We start from the raw sequence: 23737 nt of genomic DNA, 5'->3' as shown, positions 1-23737 counted from the left end.
GTGCAGAGATAAAACACTAAAAAGCCTCATGTTAAAATAATTCAATTTTGGCAATAACAGGGCCTCTTGGCATCAGTACTATATATCAAAGCAATGTAATAGTCATGTAAAAAGAGGTCGTGTTTAAAGTTACACCGTTGGTGCAAAGACTTCTCTCATATATTTTATGCAGCCATGCTGACAAAAATATTAACGTTGTCGAGCAAAATTTGCTCTGCAGAAAACCATCCCTGCCTGGTATGGAGTGTGCCAGTGGGAAGGATGTGCTTTCACATAATACAGCACGCGTTCAGCTGCTGTTTGAGTTGCCAAAATAGCGTCTGTGTTAGCCAGATACCAGCCAGCAAAACACAATGAGCGGATTGACTTTCTTGGAGGAAGCATCTGACAAAGATGTATGGAGCAGAGGACAAAGAACCGAGTGTTTCGTTCTGACAAAAATGTGTTCGCCGTACTTATCCGGAGTTGGTCCAAGTGTTCAGAGTGGACTGGGACGATGCAGCAGTTCAGCAGGCAGTGCCTGAACAGCCCGATGCATGTCAGGATGAATAAGAACCATTCACTCTTTAGCCATAACCCAGATTTAATTTGGCGATGAAGGCATCCGATCTGACAGGGACAAATGAGTTCTGTCTAACGATGCTCTTTGTCGTATTTGTGTTTTCACTCTTTCCCATAACTATTTTATGCTGTCTGACTGATGAATATCGGGACTTCCCTTTATCCCTGACCTCTATAGAACGTCAGAAAAGCGATTTTTATAAGAATCGAACCGTAAATTGAGGCTGAGGGGGGCTGAGAGGGGCTCAGGAGAGGGCGGTCGCCCCTTCCCCTGCGCGCCGCCCAACGGCCGCGCCTCAGCGTCCCCCCCCCCCCTCCTCTCCCGCCGTCCCCGCGGCCGGGTGGGGGGGTAGGGGGGGGGCGGACCGTGCCCGCCCCGCGCCCCGCCTCGCCGCTGCTGGCCGGCGCCCCGCTGGCCGCCCGGCAGCGCCGTGCATGTGCGGCAACAACATGTCGGCGCCGCTGCCCGCCATCGTCCCGGCCGCCAGGAAGGCGACGGCCGCCGTGAGTGCGGGCGGGGGCAGCGGGGCGGGCTGGGCTGGCAGGCGGGCGGGCGGCTCCGGCTCCCTCTCCCTCTCCCTCTCCCTCTCCGTCCTTCCCCGCTTTGTTCTCGGCCCCGGGGAAGGTCGGCGGGGTCGGGCGGCCGGGTTGACCGTGCGGCCCGGGGAGCACCGGGCAGGGCCGGGCCCCGGCGGCTCCCTCATGGCGGATGGGGCTGGGGGGGCGGGGACACTCGTCATTAGGGCTCTAACGCCGCTCTGGTTCTCTTTTCTAGGTGATTTTTCTTCACGGATTGGGGGATACCGGGTGTGTATGCCGGTCTGGTAGCGCGGGCGCGGTAGGGGTTGCGTTTGGGTGCGACTTGAAGGGATTTAAACTTCTTTTTTTTTGGTTGTTTTACCCGTAATTTCACGTATGCTGCAACAACGCTGGCAACCATTTATTGTAAATATCCAGAATGAACCTCAAAAGCTTTCTCTTCCGTCTCTTTCAAACACGTAGTTTGGTCTGAATGGGACACTTTTGGATTCAAATTTGGTGGAAAAAGAAGCCCCGTGCCTTTCTGACGTTTCTCTTTCCGGAGAGTAGTTCCTGGTCATTCCTGTGTTTGTCTAAATTTAGAAGATTTTTTATTTCTGGTTTGGTAGTAGGTGCAGTTAGTTCACGGGTTCTTCTTCAGTATGTGACACTAGAATCAAGAAATCCTGAATTTTAATGCCTCAAAGCAAACTCCTAGACAGTCACCTACTGCCTACAGATTTCTCTGTCTGATATATGGTTTTAACACTCTTGGAAGAAAAAAACAAAAACCACCACCACCAATAAAAACCCCCACCCTGAGCAACAACCAGACTGTGAAATAAAATACCTTGTTTTCTTTGCCCCTGGAAATTCCATGTTGGAATGGAAATAAGAAGAGCAGGGAATCCTTGGGAGGAGTCTAGGAGTGGTATAATGTTCCTGTTTGAAGCTTGTGTGTGGCAGGATACAAGCATGCATTCATTCTTCTCTAGTATTAAAGCCATTGAATTAACATGCTATTGAAACTTTTTAACGTGCTGTTGAAACTCTTTTTTGTTTTTCTAGAAGATTTTAAAGGAATAAGCACCTAGGTACTGGAAATAATTACTGTGAATGCTGTGTCTATTGTGCTCCTTTATGGACAAAACTACATAGTATTTTTTTGAAGAACTCCATTTTTGTTACACAGAACTTCAGTGTCACCTCTAGGTTGAAATTGACAGTGTTTAAATTTAAGAAATAAGCTTTTTTAAAAGAAAAAAAAGTCCAGTCAGCTGTCATAACTGAAACTTATGTAACTTGGACACTCAGTAACTCGAAAAGAGTTAAGTCCATGCATTTGGCAATATTTTACAAGTGGAGATGTTTGCTCTCATTTATTGTGCTGACTGGTAATTCGTCACCGTGTTTGAATTATCCCTCTTCCTCTCTGCTGGTAGGACGCAGCTGAGGCCGCAGTTACTTCCTGCATCTTGGCACCAAATGTTCAGCAAGTGGTTGCAGAATCTTCTGGGTCTTCCGGATTAGAGCCCTTGCGAATGGGGTTGATGTTTCTGGCAAGGGGAGAAAAATGAAAAATTTGCTCCTTAACATAGTTTTTCCTCATACAAATGTGACGTTTCTGTTTTAGTTACAAAGCTGCCACACAGTCTTAAGCTTGCAAATGCTCTGAGTGTACCAGAATGTACTCCTGAAGTTGTAACACCTCTGTGGAAATAGGGTGACTTGCTGTGTTATTCCTCTAGTCCGCTGCAGATTAGATTAGCTAAAGCTGCCTTGAACATGCTGCCATTTTTTTCCCCAAAAAAGCCGTAGAACATAAAAAAAGAATTGTTTGAAGAGACAGATTAAAGATTTTCAAAATTATCACAGTTTAAACTGACCTGTATTTTTTCATGTGAATTTTTAAATTGCTGAATTCAATTTACCAACTTTCATTTTCTTACTCTGTCTGACATGTTAGAGGTTGTTCTTTCATTTCTATGTAAGTGGCACAAGGATTTGTACATACTCATTATAATCTGAAGAAAATGTGCAACATAGAGGTTTGTTCTAGAGAGTGTAAATGTATATACAGTGCAGTTTTTCAAATTTGTCACATTAATCTTCATACTTGGCTAAAGGAAAAAAGTTCCCAAATTCTTATCTAACTAGTTCTTCTCATTCATATATCTCCTTTAGATTCTTACTTGGTATTTTGTACTTTATTGAACATACTATGCGAGTAAGATCACCCACTATTGGTTACTAGTATATGTAAAAGTATTGGTAGGAAGAAGGTTGACATGCACAGCCAGAGCTTCAAATGCCCACGCTCTCTGTGTGTTTGAAACCTCTTTACCTTCATGTCGCATACATTGACTTCTTAGGATGATACTAAAATTAAAACGAAGATGATGTTATGGCTTGTCTGCTGTTGGACAGGTTAGTGCAGCTATGTCACTGATGAATTTGTTACAGATGTGTGCTGCGTAGAATCAACTTTCTGTTACCTAGTTTACTGCATGAGTTGGGAATACTGGAAAATGAGAAAAATCAGGAAATAAGGAAATTCGGGTACTGCTAAATGTTTGGGAAGGCTGCGTGGATTCAGGTTTGGGTCCAGTATAGTTCAAGTCTAGATGAGCACTGGCATGGGTCTTGCAGAGCTCTTTATTTAAATTACAAGTTCCAGTTTCCTGGTTTGTAGAAGCTTGATGGCTCATGTCCTGTGCAAATCCCAGGCTCTGTGCACTCATGCAGCACATGCTTGAGATTTGAAAATCCTACCTGGGATGTGGAGTGTTGTTCAGGACTGCCTGAATCTGAGAGTGTTCCAGCTAAGCCAAAGTTAATATGTTTGATTCGGTTAGGTGACTCCATAAGGAGCTAGGTTAGGTGTCAATTTGCTACTCTCCCACACCGAGATGTGATTCAGAAATGGCAAAGCTGCCTGTGAAAAAAGCTTCCGTAGCTCTACAGCAGCAGCACAGCAGCCTGCGGGCTAGCACTGAGTCCAGAAGCAGCACATACCTGTGCTTGTATGTTGCAGTGCCGAAGCTGTTAAACCCTGCCAGGTGAGGAGCAGGCTCTGCATAGTGCCAGAGTGGCATTTCTGCAGCAGTGTCACAGCTCTGGTACTCAAATTAGTGTCTGTGGTTGTATATATGCAACAAATACTCAGAGGCAGAATAAACCTTTTAAATTCAGTAATATATCCATAGCATGTTGTACTACGTGTACTTTTTTTCTAGAAATACTGACCTAATTCAGCATATCTCATACTTGCTCTGTGCTGTTGCAGCAACATAGAGGAGCTAAGCTAAAACATAAATGACGTTTAACATACTTCTTTTTGTTGTTGTTAACAGGCATGGGTGGTCAGAAGCACTTGCAGGTATCAAAAGCCCCCATGTAAAATACATTTGCCCACATGCGTAAGTTTGTAACTTTTATTGTTTTACCTTTTCTGTAGAGTTACATTGTAAGATGCTTGCACAGGTGATGAAGTCAAATGGGATTTGTATGTCTCCACTTTTCTTTTTTAACTAAAAACATTTAAAATAATTCTGATGCTGTTATTTTTAGGAGCTGCTGGGTTATTTACTTCAGGACAAAATTGCATTTTTATTCATATTTTCCTTTTGTTACTAATTCAGACTGAAAAAATATTTGGGCAGTTTTATGTATAAAGTAGGATTGTTTTTGACTTTATGCTTTCGCTGGGTTGAGTGAAATGACCCCTCCTCCACGGTCATTTGTTAAAAGCCATTCTGAACAAGGAGTAATTTTCTGTATTTTAATGACCTTTAGAAATACTTCGCATTATGCAAATGCAAATCTTAAACTCAAGTGTGTGTACAGAAGGTGCAATTTGCATGTGATGTACAGCATATTTCAAAGATTAACAGGATATTCTTATTCGTATTTTCAGCAGATAATGCAATTGAGAAGTGAAATACTTCTGAGCTGGGTCAGGAGTCAGTAAATAAAGCATTAAGATCTATCTGTCTATTTACTGAACTTATTTTAACACAAATTTCAGGTTGTCTTCTGCCTTAACAGTCTTAGGAGATAGGGAGCAGGCGTGATAGGGAGGATAGGTAAATGATATTTTGGTGTGTATCAGTTGATTACTGGGCTGTGAATTATTTATATATTTTACCGCATGACGACGCTTTACTGAGCTGTTCCAAAAGGGCTCAGCAGTCTCTGCTGTTCTCTTCACTTGCCCTTTGTCATCTTTTAGTCTTCCCCGCAGAATTTACTTTCCTCCGTTTCAGTAGATTAAAACTGCAGCCAGTATTGATCCCTGGCATGAAGTTGTCTGAGATGATGCTATGCAGCAGCACAAGGGTGGGAAGGAGCCTCGCAGTGGAGGCAGGCGTTGTTAAGTAGGTTCTCCTGTTGAGAGAAGCAAATATGGCCAGACTCGGCCTGTTGTGCTGCATTTCGCTGGTTCTGTAGGTTTGCTGCTTGTGCTGTGCTACCTTCATCCACTGAGAATGTGGAACTGCAAGAAATATTTAGAAATAATTACGAGGCATATATATATGTGGATTTTACATGTGTACGTATACATATATAAAGCAGCCCATCAGCGTTTTGCCTCCTTTCCATTGAGGGTGATAAATCAGCCCTGAATAATAAACGCTTGGAGTGACTAATTTCAAGGGAGATTTCTTGAAGAGATGCTACAGGGTAGCTAATGTTAATTATGGTTTAAAAGTAAGACAGAATTAGAGATATGTAATTTAATGACGTAACTGCATCTGTATTATCAAATTGCAGTGTATGCCTTATGTCACTTTTGTCCATTCTTACTTTCAGGCCAGTTATGCCAGTTTCTTTAAACATGAACATGGCTATGCCATCGTGGTAAGTGCTTTGTTAAACTGCAGACAATTCTTGAGGTTTAAACTCATTGTTCTTTATTAAAAATCCTGAACAACCTAAATGGCTAGTTTTAATTGGATGTGTCAAATTTTTTTTGGTTCAGTTCCCTTTTATAAAAAGGCTCTCATGAGTACACTTAATTCCCTGTGTGGTAGTGGTTACTCCTCAGGACTAACTTGCATGTCTTAAGGAAACAACCAAAAAACATTCTATCTTACAAATATAATTTATAGTCTGTATTATATTTAGTCAACAGTAAGTGGAGATTCGGAATGAAAATACTATTGCTACTAAGTGAGCAATATTTGGTGTGTCAGTAAAACATCTAGAAAATTTAGAACATCCATTCTGAATAGAAAGCGGAAAAACTTTGATAGATTTCAATGGTCTTAAACCAGTCCTTGTTTGATTTTTTTCTCAAGTAACTCGTGTTTGGTTTTTGTGTATTTCTCCAATCAGTATTTTAATTTTGTACATAAAACTGTTAAATTGTACACAAAACTGTTAAATCTTCATCAAGAGAGGAGTGGCCAGCAGGTCAAGGGAGGTGATTGGAGGAAATTTTTTACTCAGAGGGTGGTGAGGCACTGGAACAGGTTGCCCAGAGAGGTTGTGGATGCCCCATCTCTGGAAGGTGTTCAAGGCCAGGTTGGATGAGGCCCTGAGCAACCTGGTCTGGTGGGTGGCATCCCTGTCCATGGCAGAGGGGTTGGAAATGGATGGTCTTTGAGGCCCCTTCCAACCTAAGCCATTCTGTGGTGATTCAGTGATTCTATGAAATTGAAATGACTGCTGATATTTTTGGAGCAAAAGCAAAATTGAGCTGCTGAACCTGCAGTAAATTACAGAAGGTAGCAAAACTCTGAACAACTTTGACTAGATCTAGCATTTTATCTACATCCACAGATTGTCCATGATTTCTTGCGAACTATGGACGATTCTTAGGAAATAAGTCAACTAACAAGCATTTTAGTTTGGAAAATATCTCAGTTTTACTATTTGTGTTTTAAGGAAGTGGAATGGATGCTCTAATGAGTAATGCTCTTGTTAATATTTTTGTAAGGTTTGATATCATTGGACTTTCTCCAGATTCACAAGAAGATGAAGCTGGGATCAAGCAGGCAGCAGAGAATGGTATGTTTAGGAATGCTTTTTAGGTCTTAAAAGTACTTCTTTGTATTCTGAAACTGATCATTAGTCTGGAACAGTCTGCTGATTGACAAAGTCAGAATCATTGGGGAAGGTAATACGATGTGTTGCATTACTGCTGATTTGAGTTTAGCTAACTGCATTTTTTTTTTAAAAACTTCATGAGCGAGTAGGTAGTTCATCAGTATAAACACTTCATACACTTCATATTCTCAATGATAAAATGTACGTGGGAGCTAGTGTGCTGGTTTTTTTGTTATTTTTAAGAGCCTCTGGATAGCATAGCAAGTTAGAACAGTCTTCCACTTGTGCTGCTGGGTAGTTAAAAGAGGATACTATCTCCCTAGCAGGGAAACTTTTGCAAGACTTCCTTGCGCACTTTCCTCTTTGGAAATTGTATAGTGGCACTGGAATTTGTTATCATGTCCTAGATTTTTTGATACTTTTTAATGCAAAGCAGATGAAATTTTCCTTTTGTTAGCTTTCTGTTGGCATCAGGGAGATGGTCTCTCTCATAGACTTTCTACAGAGTGGAATGCATTTTAACTACTGGCCTTTATTTATGTTGCAGTTAAAGCACTGATAGATCAAGAAGTAAAGAATGGGATTCCTTCTAATCGAATTATTCTGGGAGGCTTTTCTCAGGTGAGGTATGGTTGGAAAGAACTGTGTCTTTTTCAAGGGAAATAACCTAGCTATCCTAATGTGGGAAATCCAGACTTGAACTAAGAAAAGCTGATGTTAGGTGTTGCTGAAATTTTAAGGAGTCAGTTTCTCTTTGCCTGAAAAAATGAAGTCATTCGCGTTAAGCAAATCACTACTGTTCACTGAAAAATGAACATGTGGAAAAAAGCTACTAAAGTGGATAGTCTATTTGAAGTCTTCTGTAGTGTTGCCTGAAAATCTTTTTTCTTGAACATCTTGCTAGTATTTTTAATTTAATTTGGTAGATATTTCATGGTCTGGATTCGTTTGGGAAATATATTTCGACCATTGTGGCTTGTAAAATATCATAATAGGCCAATGCCCTATAGACCAGTTGGGTCTATATGCCAACAGTCTGTGTGAAAGTGAATTAAAATATTAAAGTAATGATGATATTGTCATGAGTGGTAGTAATTTATTTCATGTCTAGCTTTCAAGTCTAACTTTCAGCTGTTAGTTACGGTAAATTTGCTGTTTTACTTGTGAATTGATAACATGGACTTGGAGGTGGGGGAAAATACAATAAATGATGTATAAGAATACTTGGTATTGGTTTTAGTATTGGTTCTAAGGAAGAATAAATTGGAATAGAAAGAGTTCTTTAAAGGAGAAACTGACAATCTTGAAACAAACATTAAAAGGAACATTACCTTCAGCATACTAATACTAACACTTTTGTCTTAGGGAGGTGCTTTATCATTGTATACAGCTCTTACAACACAACAAAAATTAGCAGGTGTCGTAGCCCTCAGCTGTTGGCTTCCTCTGCGAACTTCCTTTGTTCAGGTATTTATGTTTCTTTCTTAAGGTGTTCTGCACTTTGTGAAATTAGTATATCTGAAGGTTGTATCTTGTGCAGGAATTAGTGGCCATTGTTACCGAGTATTGGCTGCAGTGAGATAGCTCAGAAGTTTTTAAAATAGGGCACTGCAGTTTTAGAGTTTGGCAAGTTGGGAAAATGAGGAAGAACTCAGTAACTACCTCTGCTTAAAATGACATTCAGAGGAAACTTACAGAATATGGCAAGATTTTCCTTGAAGATGAATTTTCTATTTGCCACTAGTTCCATCTGCAAGTCTTATTAAAGACTAGGTATTTAAACAAAGTATCGGTTTGTTTTACTAGTCCAGAAATCACATTTTTTTTTGAAGAACTTTTCTGAAATGAGTGCCAAAATCTTACATGCAGGTGTGTTTTTCTTGTTGGTTTTTTTTTGTTGTTAAATTTAATGGGTGGTCAGGCATAGAATGTATTTCATGGGGAACTTGCGCGCTATTCATTATGTTCTTCCTTGAGAATTCAGCTTACTTTGTCACGCCACAGGGAGTAGTGCCCTGAGGTAATTTTATCTCAAATATGTTAGTTTTACTTCATTTACTGTCTGCTTCTTCTCTTCCCCCCTTTAAATCTCACCCCGGACAGGGCGCTATCAGTGGTGTCAACAAGGAGATTCCCGTTCTTCAGTGCCATGGGGACTGTGACCCACTTGTTCCTTTAATGTTCGGTTCTCTTACTGTTGAGAAGCTAAAGAGTATGATAAATCCAGCCAATGTAACCTTCAGGACTTACTCTGGCATGATGCATAGCTCATGTAATGAGGTAATTTTCTTAATGTACAATGTTGTAGTTGTGTGGTTTATTTTTCCCTCCAAACAATTTTTTGTTTGTTTTATTTTTTAATTAAAAGTGCATGGTGCTATTGACTTATTTTACTGAGTAAGTTAATGCCTGGCTGAAAAAAACATCCAAGGGAAAAGTTTATATGACTAGTGGGGATTTCATCAGAAGACTTTATTTTTGGGTCTAGGCTAGTTGGTCTATAAAATACTTTTTTTTCTTAATTTTTATTGCTCACTTATTAAAATAATCACCACTTTGGAATGCAGATTGAATTCTCACAGCATCAATACAACTTGGCATTCTGGGGAGAAGTGCACGTTCTGTGGATGGTTTTGGAGACATCAGAGGAACGTGGAGGGGGGTGTTGCAATTTAGAAAGAGGCAGCCTCAAAATCTGTGTTTATGGTTCTGGCTCAGAGAGCAGTTGAGCTGATGTAATGGCTTGCTGCTGCCAGAAAGGGGAGGACTAGTTCCCTCCGCTCATGACCTTGTGGCCCTCTCTTCCTGCACCGGCTCTGGAGCTGATCAGAAACTTCTTTGAACCATCTGAATTTGCTAAAATGGTAAAAGCTGCTGGCTGAAGTTTTGCTGCCTTAGTGAGTTGAAGCATTTGAACCCGCACAATGGTAGGAGCAAAAAACTGAATAGGCAGCAACGAACAGGTCTTCCATGTTTCAGTAACTTTGTAAATTTGGATTGCTGCATCTCTTTGGAACATTTATGCAGTTTAATTACATTTAGACAGTAATAGCATTGGGTTGTCATGCAAATGTATGTGTTCTTTCTTTTGACAATTAGTACTTTGTGATGTTTTTTTTTTTTTTTAATTTTTTGGGGGGTCATAACTTAATGCATTTTCTAAACTTGCATAAAGTGCTACTGTCATATACTCCTACTGTGTATTCCTATGAAGGAGCTTCTCTGGTTTAAAAAAAAGTAAAACAAAAATTAAATTATTTCTTATGTGGATTGGTTTCCCAGTCTATTTCACAGTGTTGCTTTTCCTTCCTTAAGGAAGGAAATATCATGAAGGTAAAATTGTTTGGCTAGGAAGAGATGCTGCTGGGTTTTCGCACCACTGTTAACTTGCAAAGATTTAAAGTATGCATGAACCTGCAGCCGTAGCTACATTCAAATCCAGTCCATCCTCAGCCTGGTGCTGTTCACATTACTTGATTAATACGTAGCTTGCCTGTTCAACCTCACAGAGAAAAAAGGTGGCCTTTGTTCTTTTTCTTTGGCTTTAACCTCTTCTGAGCAAAGATATATCTAGTGCATTGAAGTTACCTGCTTTGATTTGCAGTGTGCAAAGTGGTAAAAACAGATCAAGTAACTAATTGAATATTCAATATTTCTAGCCCAGCTGCTCACAACTGAATTTTTGAAACCTTATTTAGTGTGGCTGAATACATATTAGTAGTGAACTTCAACTAATACATACCTTTCTCTTTGAACAGGAGATGATGGATGTAAAACAGTTCATAGACAAACATCTACCTCCCGTAGACTGAAATGATACGTGAGAAGCCTTCTACATAAAAAACACCAGCATCAACTGTGGTAGAGCGTTAATCTTTTCACATGCCTGACAGGAAGCATTACTTCTGTACCTACAGTGTTACTACTGTGTTGCAAATTTATACCTAGGACAAGGATTAAATAATACGCGAGAAATGCAAGAAATGATAATCTTTTTAGTATTGATCATCCACTGATGAAATTGTAAGAATGAGGCAGCTAGGTAACAATGATAGAATGTAAACTGAGCATACTATTTTAAGACATGTCTGACTTTTGATTGCAAAATTTTGAACCGTTTGTACAAGTAATTAAAGACTAAATTTAAGGGGACAACATAAATGTGACCAGTTTAGTATGTTTGAGACATGTTTGTTCTTAATACTCTTTGAAAATAAATTAAAACATTTTGTTTATATAATGGATGCATAAAGTACCCAACAAGTGTTGTATAAAAGTATGTAACAGTGGGTATATGGTGGTAGAATAAATGTTACTGAGGACAAAGCTTTAAATGTTAAACATTAATTCTTACTCCAGATAGAAGGGTTGTCCTCCTAGAAAGACTGTTAGTCAGTAGAGGTATATCCTGTATTTGAAACACCACAATTTTTAACTGTTTTCATACAAGCAGATGCTGATAATTATATCATTATAAAGGGACTCAGTACTTGTTACACCATCATTCATTGCTGTCTTGTTGCCAGTTGTTTTAGATTACTATAAAATTATGTCAAATACTGACTTGGAACAGAATTCTGAAGAAGTGCATAAGGTTAATATGAGTTTCATTTAAAAATTCATGTTTTCATATTGAACATTCATCTTATGCTTTAATCATTGTAGCTTTCATTTATGTAGAAATGTTCATGATGTATTTTACATGAGCGATTCCAGCATACAGTTTTGATTTTTCTGTCTGCTTTGCAGTAACAGGCTGAAAACAGTGCAGCCATGTAGTTTTTACTTTTGTGTATTGTTGAAGTCTCATTTGTAACATAGACATTGACTAGTTTAGATTCTCTTTTGTGGAACCACAAGTGGAATTGAGATAACTTTAAATTGTTATTGTCTGATACTTTCTTTTATTTCAGTTTGAAACTTGAGATTTTTCTGAAAAAGAAAACAGAATTTTATTTTCAAATATATGGTTGTATATTTCCCTAGATCCATGTAGCCTAAGAATATGGAGACCTACTACAGGGAAAAAAATCTTCAAGATACAGAATGTCTCTTCTTTCCGAAGCATAAAATTTTAGAACACACTGGATTACAGAAATCAATGCATGCTTTTAGTAGTTAAGAGCTGTAATTCACTTTCTGGAAATAGCTGTTTTTCTGTAGCATTTAGAGGCCATCACCATGCTAGGGATATTTAAAAAATACGCTATGCTTTTTACTACATAATAAGCTGCTTAACAATGTTCTATACTGAAATATGTTTGCAAGCAAAGAATATTCCTGTTTTGGATGCATCTGTGTTGTCAGCATTGTGATACATACCTGTAGATAAGGTACTTTCTACTCACCCAGCTTAATCAGGTGGTCCTCTTACAGTATATTTGGATTTACATCACAGGAACCTGCCAGTACAAATGTATAAATCAGGAATTATGTATGTGTATCCCTCTGACATAGCTGCTGCCAGAAATCTGGCTTGTTCACCTGGTCTGAGTTCTCAGCTTTCATTACTTTTCTTCATACGTATTGCACTTCATTTTTAGGAAGCTATTTTTCTTTTCTAATCCTGTTTCTCTGGATTATTAAATATCTCAATTGAAAAGGATTTTTTTTTCTGAACGGTATTGAGAAACTTCTACAAATTCTATCAGCGTGGATGAGGTGTCTATTAACTTTGAAGTTTAATTATTTTTTTCAGTCTCAGTCACTGTTCTATATATTTGCCAATTTGTCTTTCAGTTAATTTCTTTCACAGAAGAAACCATAATATTCTTACTGTAGTTGTGCCAAAGTTGTGTTGAGAAAACTGTATTTCCTGGCTTGGAGTCATTCCCAAATTGCATTAGCTAATTTTGCAGTCCTGCTGAATTGCAAGCTTTGTAGTCAAGCTGTATGTTATTTCCCTTAGTTTTCAGATTGATCCCTATTCCCCTGTTGTTATTCTCCAAATACTGTCTTGTTTCCAGACTTCTGCATAACCTTCTGATCTTTTTATTATTTTCTTGTCCTGTTTGGAAATTGTTTGATAACAATGTCCAGCTGCTCTTGTTTGTCTTCTAATTTAGTCTGCTCATTTCACATTTTTTCTCTTCTGTTGCGATTAGTTTAAAAAGTATTTCTAAGATGTTAGAACGAGATTGGACTTAGCTTTATTCTGTGTTAGCTTAACCCTTTTCTCAATTTGATGCACAGTCTTCACAGCTTGTGGTCAGTTTCTAGCACTTCTGCATTTTAAACTTAAAACAGCTTCAGCTATTGTCTCCATGATGCTTTGAAATGTTCTTTTAGAAACGCTTTATATGATAACTTTGTTTAAATACTCAGCTAGCATAACAATTTTTTTCTCATACTGATGTTTTGCTGCTTACTTTATCCACAAAGAGCTGTGTTACCAAAGTAAATGTAAGCAAATGTCATGACTTAATTATGAATTTCTATTCTGAGAAGAGTCCTTCCTTGTGCTTTTTATGCAGGGGAGATGTTACTTGTAGATGGGGTTTTCTAAAGAGCCCAGAAACCAGAGGAAACTTCATGGATGTGTTTGAAGCCTGCCCCATTTCTTCCCATAGCAGTGTGTGTATACTGAGCTCCTGTCTTTTTTAACTTCCCAGCTCCTTTGAAAGCTGTGTTTGATCTCTTAGCTGAACTTACTCACTACCTGACGTGATTTGATGCTGGGATTGGTGCATGATGTCATTGCTGGCACGTGTTTTTAGGCTGAATGGTAGCTTGTCCCAGTGTGTTTATTTTCACAACAGTCTATTAAAATGGAGAAGCTGGGCTGTCAGTGCTCTAAATATGAAGATCCTGTTCTCGGAAACTGCGATTGAAAATCTCCAAGAATTAATTTTATTTTTTTGCGTTGTTAAACTTCATCGAAATGGGATGATGCCTTAAAAATGCCTGTTTAAGCATTGATGTGAAAATGTCCTGCTTGCAGATCAGTTTGTTTCAGTGGGTATCGAACTCTCTAATACATTTGAATTTCACATTTGAACTTAAATTTGACTGCAGTTTTGTGACGTCAGAATTCTGACTTCTTGTTAGAAGATGTTCCCCATTTTTAAGTAAACACATTGAATCATGTATTCTGAGCCAAATCTTCCGGCCATTCTTGAAGTAAATCTGTACTGTGGTGGAGGCTGTATGATTTGGTCTCTTCTTCCTATTGTGTACGATTACAACACAGTAGGTTGGTAAAAAGTACTGTACACTGTCGCTGGTATTAGAATTGTTAATTAAAACATGTTCTCTCTAATGGGGTATACTGAACTTCATTAAAATTATTAGGATGAATCTTTGAAGTAGGGGCACTGTTTATGTTAATGGATATGACTAATAACAAACTGTATATGTTAATGAAGCCATATGTACAAGGCCTGCATATCTTAAATTTTATAAAGAAATACTGAACACTTGCTCTTTGTGTTATGAAGTATAAGCCATTTATATTTAATATAAACATTTAAGATGTAATTTACTTAGTTTATTTATGGTAAGGACACAACTTTGAAAATTACTTCTGTAGTAGGGAAGTTGTAAAATCTTTCAGTTTTTATCATTGTGAAATAAATATCAATCAGTGTTTGGGAAAGTACTAACGAGTTTTTCCATACATATCTGAAAGAAGTTGAGCTTTCATGTGCTGTGAAACGGGCACTTGGAGACCTCTTGCAAATGTATTGCATAGTAATGGATGCATGATTCTGTAATACAAAAGGATGATTCGTAGTTACTGAAAAAAAACACAACGCATTATGATTTGCTACCTTGTTGAGAAGAATGCTAAGCATGAATTGATTTTATTTTTTTTTTCATATTCTAGGTTAATTTTCATTTAGCTTGCTTTCTTGGAATTTGCAGTAATTTTGAAAGGTAGAGGAAATTAAAATATTTTCCAGTACCCTTATTTTAGGACACTGAGGAGCCAAAGTCTTCTCTCTGTGTACTGTTAAACCTTTCGATGGGGATTCTGCAGTGTCAGGGAACCCTTCAAAGTTATGTTAGGTTTAGCATACATACCACTCGATATACTTGTTAAAGAAGCAGTTTTCTAGTCAGGGGTTACATGCTCCTTAGGCTAACTGATATTTGAGGCAGATCAAGTGGTATATGCAGTGTGAGGCACTCCCAAGAGAAAACAGAGATTATCTGGGAAGAAATACTGTAAAGTGTTTAGCTGAAAACATGAAAAGGAATGGGGTCTTCATGTGGTAAAAGCAGACCTCCCTCAAGCAGTTTAAAGAAAACTAAAAGTCTGCTTGTCTGCATAGAGTGACATCTACATGTTAGCGTGGAATACATTGATGAAGCTAATTAATGGATGAAAATGTGTATTAGATGCAGTGGTATATGTGAATATACAGTGGCAACTTACAGGTATAAATATAGCTGGTGACAATAAAAATGCAATAATATACAGTAATTTGTCAGTTTATGAAAAACTGACTGGTTTTCAGTGTCCATTTGCTTTCAGCCATGGCACACTTTTCAGTAGCAATACAGTTGTGAGGAGAAAAGTTGCCTAGAATTATCATAGTAAAAAATTACGGTAATATTGTATTAAACTTTATCCAATGTGGTATAAGACCATTGGTGTGGTAAATGAAGAAAGTAACAAAATTCTCAGCATGTCAACTTGTTAACCTGTAAATGGGATTCTTTGAAGACTAATTTTTTTTTTTTTTTGCTTGCCACTCTCTCATTACCACCAGTTGCCTTTGGGATAGCAGGTTTTATTAATTCTCCCTGAGTGAAACATGCCTTTGATATAACTTATTAAAGCTGATTTAAACGAAGTACTTATATAATTTAATCGGCATCCACAAAGTAAATCAGTAGATAATGATTTTCTCTTAGTTCCAGTTCCTGGAAAAGAACAGCCTCATTTTTTTCTCTGCAAAACCTGTAAAACTTAAAACTCCTAGCCAGTTTGCAGAGGTGTAGTCAGCTTTACTTTAGGCATCAACGTGAGAGGTTTAGTTTCTCTGTGTAGACAAGGTAGTTTTCCCTTGGGGACACATCAGAGTTTTTAAAAGGCTGCTTGTCTACGTTAACAGATGGAATCTCAAAGTCAGAATTTGGATGTTCCCTGGTAGTGAATATGAGCAAACTCTTAAATTAGTTTATACTTAGAATAATTTGCTATCTATGTCATAGTACTTTAAATGGTTGGGGGAGAGGGAGAGTCTTGAAAAGACTTGAGTATTTTGAGTCTCTATACAAATAATAAGTGGAGGTTGTCCCAGAACAGAGAAAAGCACTTTTCTGAGTGAGTCTAATAATGTGACCTTAAAAAATAAAATAATAATAAAACACATTTTCTTAAATATTTTCAATTTTCATATACTTATTCCAAGTGGAAAAATGTGAAAATAGCATTTTGAAATGTACTTAACCTACTGCAAACACAATTTGAAAATGGCACTTGGTCTATCTTCAGGTCATGCCATTATAATCTTTGGCTAGTCCAAGGAAATAAAAAAACCTACTTGTTGAAGAACAATAGAATTAACTACTCAAGATGCATGTGGCTGTTTCAGAAAGTTTGGAGGAAAATCTCACGGTTATGAAAAATCAGAACTCCCACTTGCTACAGCTCCTGTCATGAATTGAATCTTGTACTAATCTTTTTTTGGTTTTTTTTTTCCCTGTGAAGAACAGAGTCAGTTGGCTGATGCAGACTGATTGCAATTCTGTTTTGATAGACTGAAGTCATTGTTCATAAAGTGTTTGAATAAAGAGGAGGGGTACAATGAATATGTTCTGTGGTTACATAAAACTTTTTGGAACGCTGTGAATTTTACATTCTGCGTAGATGTGTTAACAAAAATTAGAGGAGCTTTTCTCATATGAAATATTAGTCCTAAAAATGGAAGGCTTTAAGTACATCAACAGGAGTTTAGAGATCTTTTGCTACAAATTTTTTTTTGTGCTACTGTGTGAGCCTCCCCCTTAATTTCTTGCTATTCTGTCTCATAACAAAAGAGACTAGGTAGCAGAAGCATGCAACATTTCGTAGGTGCACCCTCTTTGGAGAACCTTTTCTGTCTCTTAAGTCTTGGTATTGTGGAAGGTCCTGCAGTCCAGCAAATGAGGAGCACTACTGAATTAGGGACTGGCTCTTTGCAGCAGCATATGTATGGTACTTTTGAGAGAATGTCACATAAGAATTGTCAAAACATGCTATAACAGGTAAATGCAGTGCAACAAATGGTATGCTATTTCTTCTTTCTAATGGGTTATTTAGGAGAAAGAAGCTCTGAACAGAAGGGTTGCATAGTTTTAACTTTTGATCTTTTTTTCCCCTCTCCTGTTCTTTGGAGTTAAAACGTTACATTATAGAAGAAATTGATGCTGCACAAAGCTTCTTGTTAAAGGGTCATCTAAAAGAACAACCATGGAGAGTGCTGTGTTTTTCTTTTCAATAAAGAATCGCTGTCAGTAAGGATGACAGAGCAGCTAATATACAGAATATTGTTAGTAGTGGTTCAGTTTATTTGTACAATGTGCTACAGAATCAGAATGATAATTATGTGAGCTGCATTTTTTTTTTTTAATGCAGATGGTTGCAGAAAAGGATATGCATTACCATTTGGTTAGTCTTTGATTTCCCTACTGAAATATTTCTCTGGTGCTCCTTTCATTACTTTAGATGTTAAATGTATGATTTGCTTTCTCCTTACAGTCCTGCTGCAGCCCCTTGTAAGTGCTACATCACATTTGATTTACATTTATGATTTCCTTACCTGATACGTTTTGAATGTTAGTAAGATCTAATATGCATTTTAGAACTTTACTTCCATTTCCAAAGAATAAGGTATTGATTGGTATTTTTTTTAAATAGATTAGTACGGGAAGACTTCATTTCAGAACTTAAATATGTTTGAACTAAGCATACTGACAGATTTGAGATTTTTGGTTTTCTGATAAGTGTTATCCCTGACCTAATTTGTACCAACTGTAGAACACAAACAAGCTTGTTTACCATACAGTGTAGCGATAGTTCTCAGCTGCTAACACGTCGTGTACCGCTTTTATCGTTGATACGGTAGTGAGAAAAACAATAATAAATTTCATTTGAAGTTAGCATTTAATTTAATCTGAGTTAGTTATTACGAGTACTGGGTCAGTGCATCTAGACAAAATGAACTAAACCTGAGCTGTCACAAGCCATTAAATGTTGAGAGCATTGCTATTTTTCTCCAAAATCTGTCCATGAAAGGAAAGGTAATCTTTTAAAGGAATGGCACCTTTGTTTTTTCCTTGGGCATATAATAAAGGAAAAAGCTACAACGTTTCTGTATGCTTGTCCAATTCATGGCCTTGATCTACCCTCTGGGAAGATCCTAGCTAGCTCCCAAATTATTTTTATTGCTTCAAATGTCTGTGTATGTCTAGACCGTTCAACTAGCAGATTCTGCAACCTCTGTGTGCACTGAGCACCGTGCAGAAGTGCTCTAAAACCGCCTGCCTTTATGTGGCTTCAGAACTTCAGGCAGTCTTGCTGCAAAGTACATGACGTGTAATTGCAGTGTCAGTAGTCTGCTCTAACTGCTTTCTTGAGTGGCAGCTCAAGGAAAATGCCTATCTTACCTCTGCTCCAAAATGCCGGTGTTTTCCAGCCCTCACCCACAAATGCACCCACAGCATTTGACAGTTTACTAATAATAGGTTCCAGAAGCACACATAAGCACCCTCCTGAATCTTAGCAGGGGATAATCGGCGTGTAATCTTTACATAACGTGTGGAAATGCTGATTGCTTTCTTGAGGTAAACACTTTGATTTTATAGAGAAAGTAGGTAAATGATGCTGTTTGTCTTTTTTATTCTCCCAACTACAACAAAAAATGAATGGTAATGAGACATTCACAAACAGAAATTTATGGTACATATTACAGATTTATGTTAAACTTTATAATTGCATATGTATATAATGGCCATATACGAAGTTTAGACTAGTTTAAAGACTTAGAAGGAATTGAGACAGTATAGGGTGTTATTTGGCTAATGCAAAAGTTTTTTCCTTGTCTCCATCTCAGTTGTATGAATTCCCGATCCTGGATCTGAGAAGAGAAAAACGCAATTTGAAATCCTCCGTGTCACACAAAAACAAGAAGAGACGGACTTTGTAGAAGGTGTTTTCGGTGACAGGGAAGGAGGGCTTTCCCATCTTTTCGAAGCTAGGCAGGTTGAACGCTGTCAGCGCGGACCTGAGGGCGGAGGCAGGCCGTGCAGCCCTAAAATGGCTGACTCGCTTAGGGCACGTTGTGCAGCGCGTTGTGCGCCAGCTCCTCCACAGGCGCTGAGCCGAAGGTTTAGGGAAAACTACCCCTGAGCGGTGCTTCTCGGGGGGGGGGTCCGGCACAGCCCGGGAGCCCATTTCATTGCGCTTTGCCTTCTGTCTGGGTGCCCCCCCCCCTTCTCCACACACGCCCAGGGGCTCTCTCGGCGCTCCGCAGCGCTGCCTGGCTCCTGCGGCCGGCGCTCGGCGAGCGCTGCCTGGCGGCGCCGCGCCCGCCGCTGGTGCTGCTGGGGCGGGCCGGGACGCAGCGCCGCGGCCTGGCTCCGGCTCCGGCTCCGGGACCGTCCCCGACACCGACCCCGTGCCCGTGCCCGGCCCCGGCCGCGTCCCGTGGGCAGCGGGCGTCCCGCCCGGGGGGCGCCATGACCACGGAGGACGAGATCATCCGCATCGCCAAGAAGATGGACAAGATGGTGCAGAAGAAGAACGCGGTGAGACGGGGCGGCGGCGGGCTTGGGGCGGGCGGGGCGCGGCGCGGCGGCGGCCCCGGCCCCGGCCCCGGCCCCGGCCCCGGCCTCGCCTTGTCCCCTTCGTGCCGGGGGGCGAGCGCCCGGTGATAGCTGCACGGAACGGCACGCGTGTAAACGGCGTGTCTGCCGCCTCCGTACCGGGCGGCCGCGGGGCTCTCCTCCTGTAGTTCTTCATATCGTTGATCTCCTTACACAATACTACCTTAATGCGTAAAGTTTTTATGGGTGCCTTAAATACTCAGTGCCTGTTTCTTCTCAGAAAGAGCAGTCAGGCACTGGGACGGGTTGCCCAGGGAGGTGGTGGCGTCACCGTCCCTGGGGGTGTTCAAGGAAAGGTTGGACGTGGTGCTTGGGGACAGTGGGTGACATCGGTGGTAGGGGGATGGCTGGACCAGGTGGTCTTGGAGGTCTTTTCCAACCCTAATGAGTCAATGATTCTTATTCAAAGCTTATCTGTGTGAAAGTGTTCATAGTACTATATAGTAGCCACGTCAATGACTTTTTTTCTCTTAAACATGACGTAAATTACCACTAACGCTTTTAGTAATGCTTACCTATCTATAGAAATACCACTTGTATTATACCAGTGAAATTTGTTTGTTTCCCACTGACTGGATCAAATTTCCTTACAGCAAACAGTGGCACCGAACGCTTTCAATAACAGCTGACAGAAAGGACAGTGGCTTGCAGCTAGTGGATCCAGGGTGTTGGGAGTTGTAGTCCTCGTCCTTCTCATGCTGAAGGTGTTCACGTCCTGATTCATGCTCTTATGAAACTAGTCTACAGGCTTTTCTGGGATGTAGTAATTCACAGTTCTTCCTTTTCTTTCTTTCCTCTTACTTGCAAGCACAAAAGGATTCATTGTCTCACTTTCCCAACTCTGAAGTTGGAGTAGTGGTTCTATTTTGTGATGTATCTCGTACCTCAAGTGTCTACAGGGAGCCTACAGGAAAGCTGGGGAGGGACTCTTTGTCAGGGGGTGCAGTGATAGGACAAGGGGGAATGGCTTTAAACTGAAAGAGGAGAGATTTAGATTAGATGTTAGGAGGAAACTCTTCACTCAGAGGGTGCTGAGGCCCTGGCACAGGTTGCCCAGAGCAGCTGTGGATGCCCCATCCCTGGAGGTGCTCAAGGCCAGGCTGGATGCGGCTTTGGGCAACCTGGTCTGGTGGGAGGTGTCCCTGCCCATGGCAGTGGGGTGGGAACTAGGGGATCTTTAAGGTCCCTTCCAACCCAAACCATTCTGTGGTTTTGTGATAAAAACATACGGACAGTCAAGTACAGTCAATTCCGTGTTGTTCGGAAGACTTCTGGCAACAGAAAGAAGATGGCAACTCCCCGATAATGCGGGAACAACTGCTGGTGCTGGGGAGCATCAGTGCGGCGATACCGTAGGTGCTAAATGACCGCCAGGCGTTTCTGGGTGGCTTAGGGGCTGGGCTGTAATCCTTAGCAGCAGCTGGGGACGCGCAGGCAGGTGCTGTAGTGCAGGTAACCCAGTGCAGGCAGCTCACAGCTGCAGGAGCGGCGCAGCGTCTCCCTGGGGTCAGCCTGGGTCGGATGCGGCGAAGCCCAGCGCCGGGGCAGTATCAGCTCTGTGCCCGAGCACCGCCAGCAACAGCCCCAGCTGTGGTTTGGACTTTGAACAGAGCTCGCTGCTGCACGCCAGCGGCTCCCTGCGGGGTTTGATGCCGCCTCGGAAACCTTGCAGTGCCGAGGGCCTGCCCCTGTGGCAGATAGTTGAGGTCTGGCAGTTTATCCAAAGCGTGTGTGCTGTGGTGGCAACCCTGAGATGTATGTCAGGAGAAGGAGTGCATCGGTATTTAACTCGGCAGCTTTCTCTGTGTTTTTCATGCTGGTCTTTGTCAGTTATAAGGTGTTTCTCTTCTAATTGCACTTAATCCTTCTCTGCAGTTAAAATGCTAACTTTAGCAAAGTGACTGAGATAATTTCTATACAGAGGTACTTGGTTGTCTCACAAAGATGAAGCTGGGTTGAGAAATGTGCTCTTACATAAGCACAGACTAGACAGTCATGTTCCTGACAATTTCATGTGTTCCTTTCCCCATTTTTACTCAACGTGAACAGGAAATTTTTAGACAGTTTCCTTATGCTGCCAAGCACCTGTTTTAAAATCTAAAATACTTTTTTATGTTTCTCAGTATTTGGTGTATGTCTTTGCGAATGATTTGATGAAACCCATCAATAAGAAAAGCTTTGATACCTTTTCCCTCTGAAGTTGTCAGGAGTCAGATGGCAAGAGACACTCAGTCTCGCATACAAGAGGTGTCCCTGCGGTTTGTGACAGAGCCCTGTTTGGCATTTCTTTTGATGAGATGAAAAGGCAGCCAGTGCAGACACCCTTCCTGAGTCAGGTTCCTGGTGACTTGCCTTGACTAAAGCTTTAATTGCAGCTGTGCAGATTTCACAACTATTTACTGAAGCGATAAATACGGTTCTTGAAGGACGAAATAATCAAGCAACGTTGTATTTAACACACTATGAGATGCATATTTCTGCTGTTACTTCAAGTATTGATTGCATATTGGAAATAGATGTCACCATTCCTTCAGAATTAATGTGGTTTGGTTAAAATGTGTGTTGGGCCTTCCTATAGCTTTTGTTGTATGTAAGCACGCTCTTCTCTCACTGAGTTACTTTAATGAATGGTTATGAAAGATAAGGTTGCACCCATGGATTAAAAAAAACAGCAACAGTTGAGTAAGTTTAGGGAAGAAAATTGTCCAAATTATTAAATGTTTGCTCCCATAAGTAGAACAGATCTGTAACTGTATAGGTCTGTTGTCTTCAGAAACGTACTCCATTTCCTATAGCCTGAAGCATAGCTTTAAAATATGCGTAGAGAACATCATTCTGTTGCTGTGATCTGGTCAACTGAGGAAAGCTGAGAGGAGTGATCTATTAAGTCTGTAGCTTAAAGGTCAGGTAAACTGGAAGCCAACAGGAATGGGGCTGGGGCATTGCCTTTCACTTTCTGTAAAATTATAGAAATGTCTTGCAAAAAAAGATTTGTAATAATGTCTGTAATAGTTTTTAAAACAGGACAGTCTTACACTAGAAAAATTGGAACTACAGCTTCCGCTTTGATTTGGGTTGAAGAGGACGTTCGACTTTATGATAAGAAAAGTGGTTGTGAAAACTTGCATAGTTGCTTTTACAGTTTGGACTTGATTTAAATTTAATGCATCTAGTTCTTAGTACACCTAATGCAATTGACTAGAGAAGAGTTAAGGCTTAGAAAGCACCAGTGCGTTAGAGATGTTGAGAATTTAGTACAGACAACAGCATGAAATGTAGGCACTGGACAGACAGTGCATCATTTTGTGATTTATTGCATGGCCTGTTAACCTATATATCGAGCTGTTAGTTTTGGAAAATATTTAGGCTGGGAACAATAGAGTTGTTTTGACACCTACAGCTGGAAAAACAATTAGAAATACATTCCATTCGAAATTTTTGCCTGCAAGATGAGTTAAAAAGAGAGCTATAATCCCTACTTTGTATTACAGTATCATTGTTATGCTGACTGCAGTACCAGACTACAGTGTCCTGAGTTTATTTTGAAATCACAAACCGTGTACAGTTTGCTAATAAGTTAGTTGGTTTGCAGGTAAGTGTTACCTGATTATATTTTCGAAAAGGACTTTTTATTCTTTTTGTTACTTGTTTTGTTTGGCTAAGATTTTTTTTTTTTAATTTTGGTAGGAGTAAAGCTAATTGACTTGTTTTAATTCAGTCTATATTTGCACAGAAAAAAACAAAACCAAACATGCTTATGACTGTTTAGAGAAAGATACGGATTAGTATACTA

General features: G+C 40.0%; 2 protein-coding genes across 3 annotated transcripts in view; both read left to right on the top strand.

Annotated features, from left to right (window-relative positions):
- The first annotated feature begins 924 nt into the window (after window positions 1–924).
- On the top strand, window positions 925–14728 carry LYPLA1 (lysophospholipase 1). Its single transcript, XM_066992998.1, has 9 exons — window positions 925–1065; window positions 1337–1368; window positions 4434–4499; window positions 5893–5940; window positions 7022–7092; window positions 7679–7752; window positions 8497–8598; window positions 9235–9411; window positions 10890–14728. The coding sequence occupies exons 1-9, from the start codon at window positions 997–999 to the stop codon at window positions 10941–10943; spliced, it is 693 nt and encodes a 230-aa protein (XP_066849099.1). The 5' UTR covers window positions 925–996; the 3' UTR covers window positions 10944–14728.
- A 4932-nt stretch (window positions 14729–19660) lies between these two features.
- Window positions 19661–23737, top strand: part of TCEA1 (transcription elongation factor A1) — a 37045-nt gene continuing 32968 nt past the window's right edge. For both annotated transcript variants that reach the window (XM_066992996.1, XM_066992995.1), the window contains exon 1: window positions 19661–19866. In XM_066992996.1, the coding sequence (XP_066849097.1) occupies window positions 19798–19866 (69 nt within the window). In that variant the 5' untranslated portion in view covers window positions 19661–19797. The remainder of the gene's footprint in view (window positions 19867–23737) is intronic.

Source organism: Anser cygnoides, chromosome 2 (assembly GCF_040182565.1).
Source record: "Anser cygnoides isolate HZ-2024a breed goose chromosome 2, Taihu_goose_T2T_genome, whole genome shotgun sequence".
Lineage (NCBI taxonomy): Eukaryota > Metazoa > Chordata > Aves > Anseriformes > Anatidae > Anser > Anser cygnoides.
Note: the sequence above shows the minus strand (reverse complement) of the source record. Positions and strands in the feature narration are given on the sequence as shown.

Bases quoted from the DNA above. Each gene is read 5' to 3' on its own strand.
- LYPLA1 (XM_066992998.1), top strand. From the start codon at position 997: ATGTGCGGCAACAACATGTCGGCGCCGCTGCCCGCCATCGTCCCGGCC. The intron at 1,369-4,433 runs GTGTGTATGCCG...TGTTGTTAACAG, and splicing joins CACGGATTGGGGGATACCGG to GCATGGGTGGTCAGAAGCAC. The intron at 5,941-7,021 runs GTAAGTGCTTTG...TATTTTTGTAAG, and splicing joins AACATGGCTATGCCATCGTG to GTTTGATATCATTGGACTTT.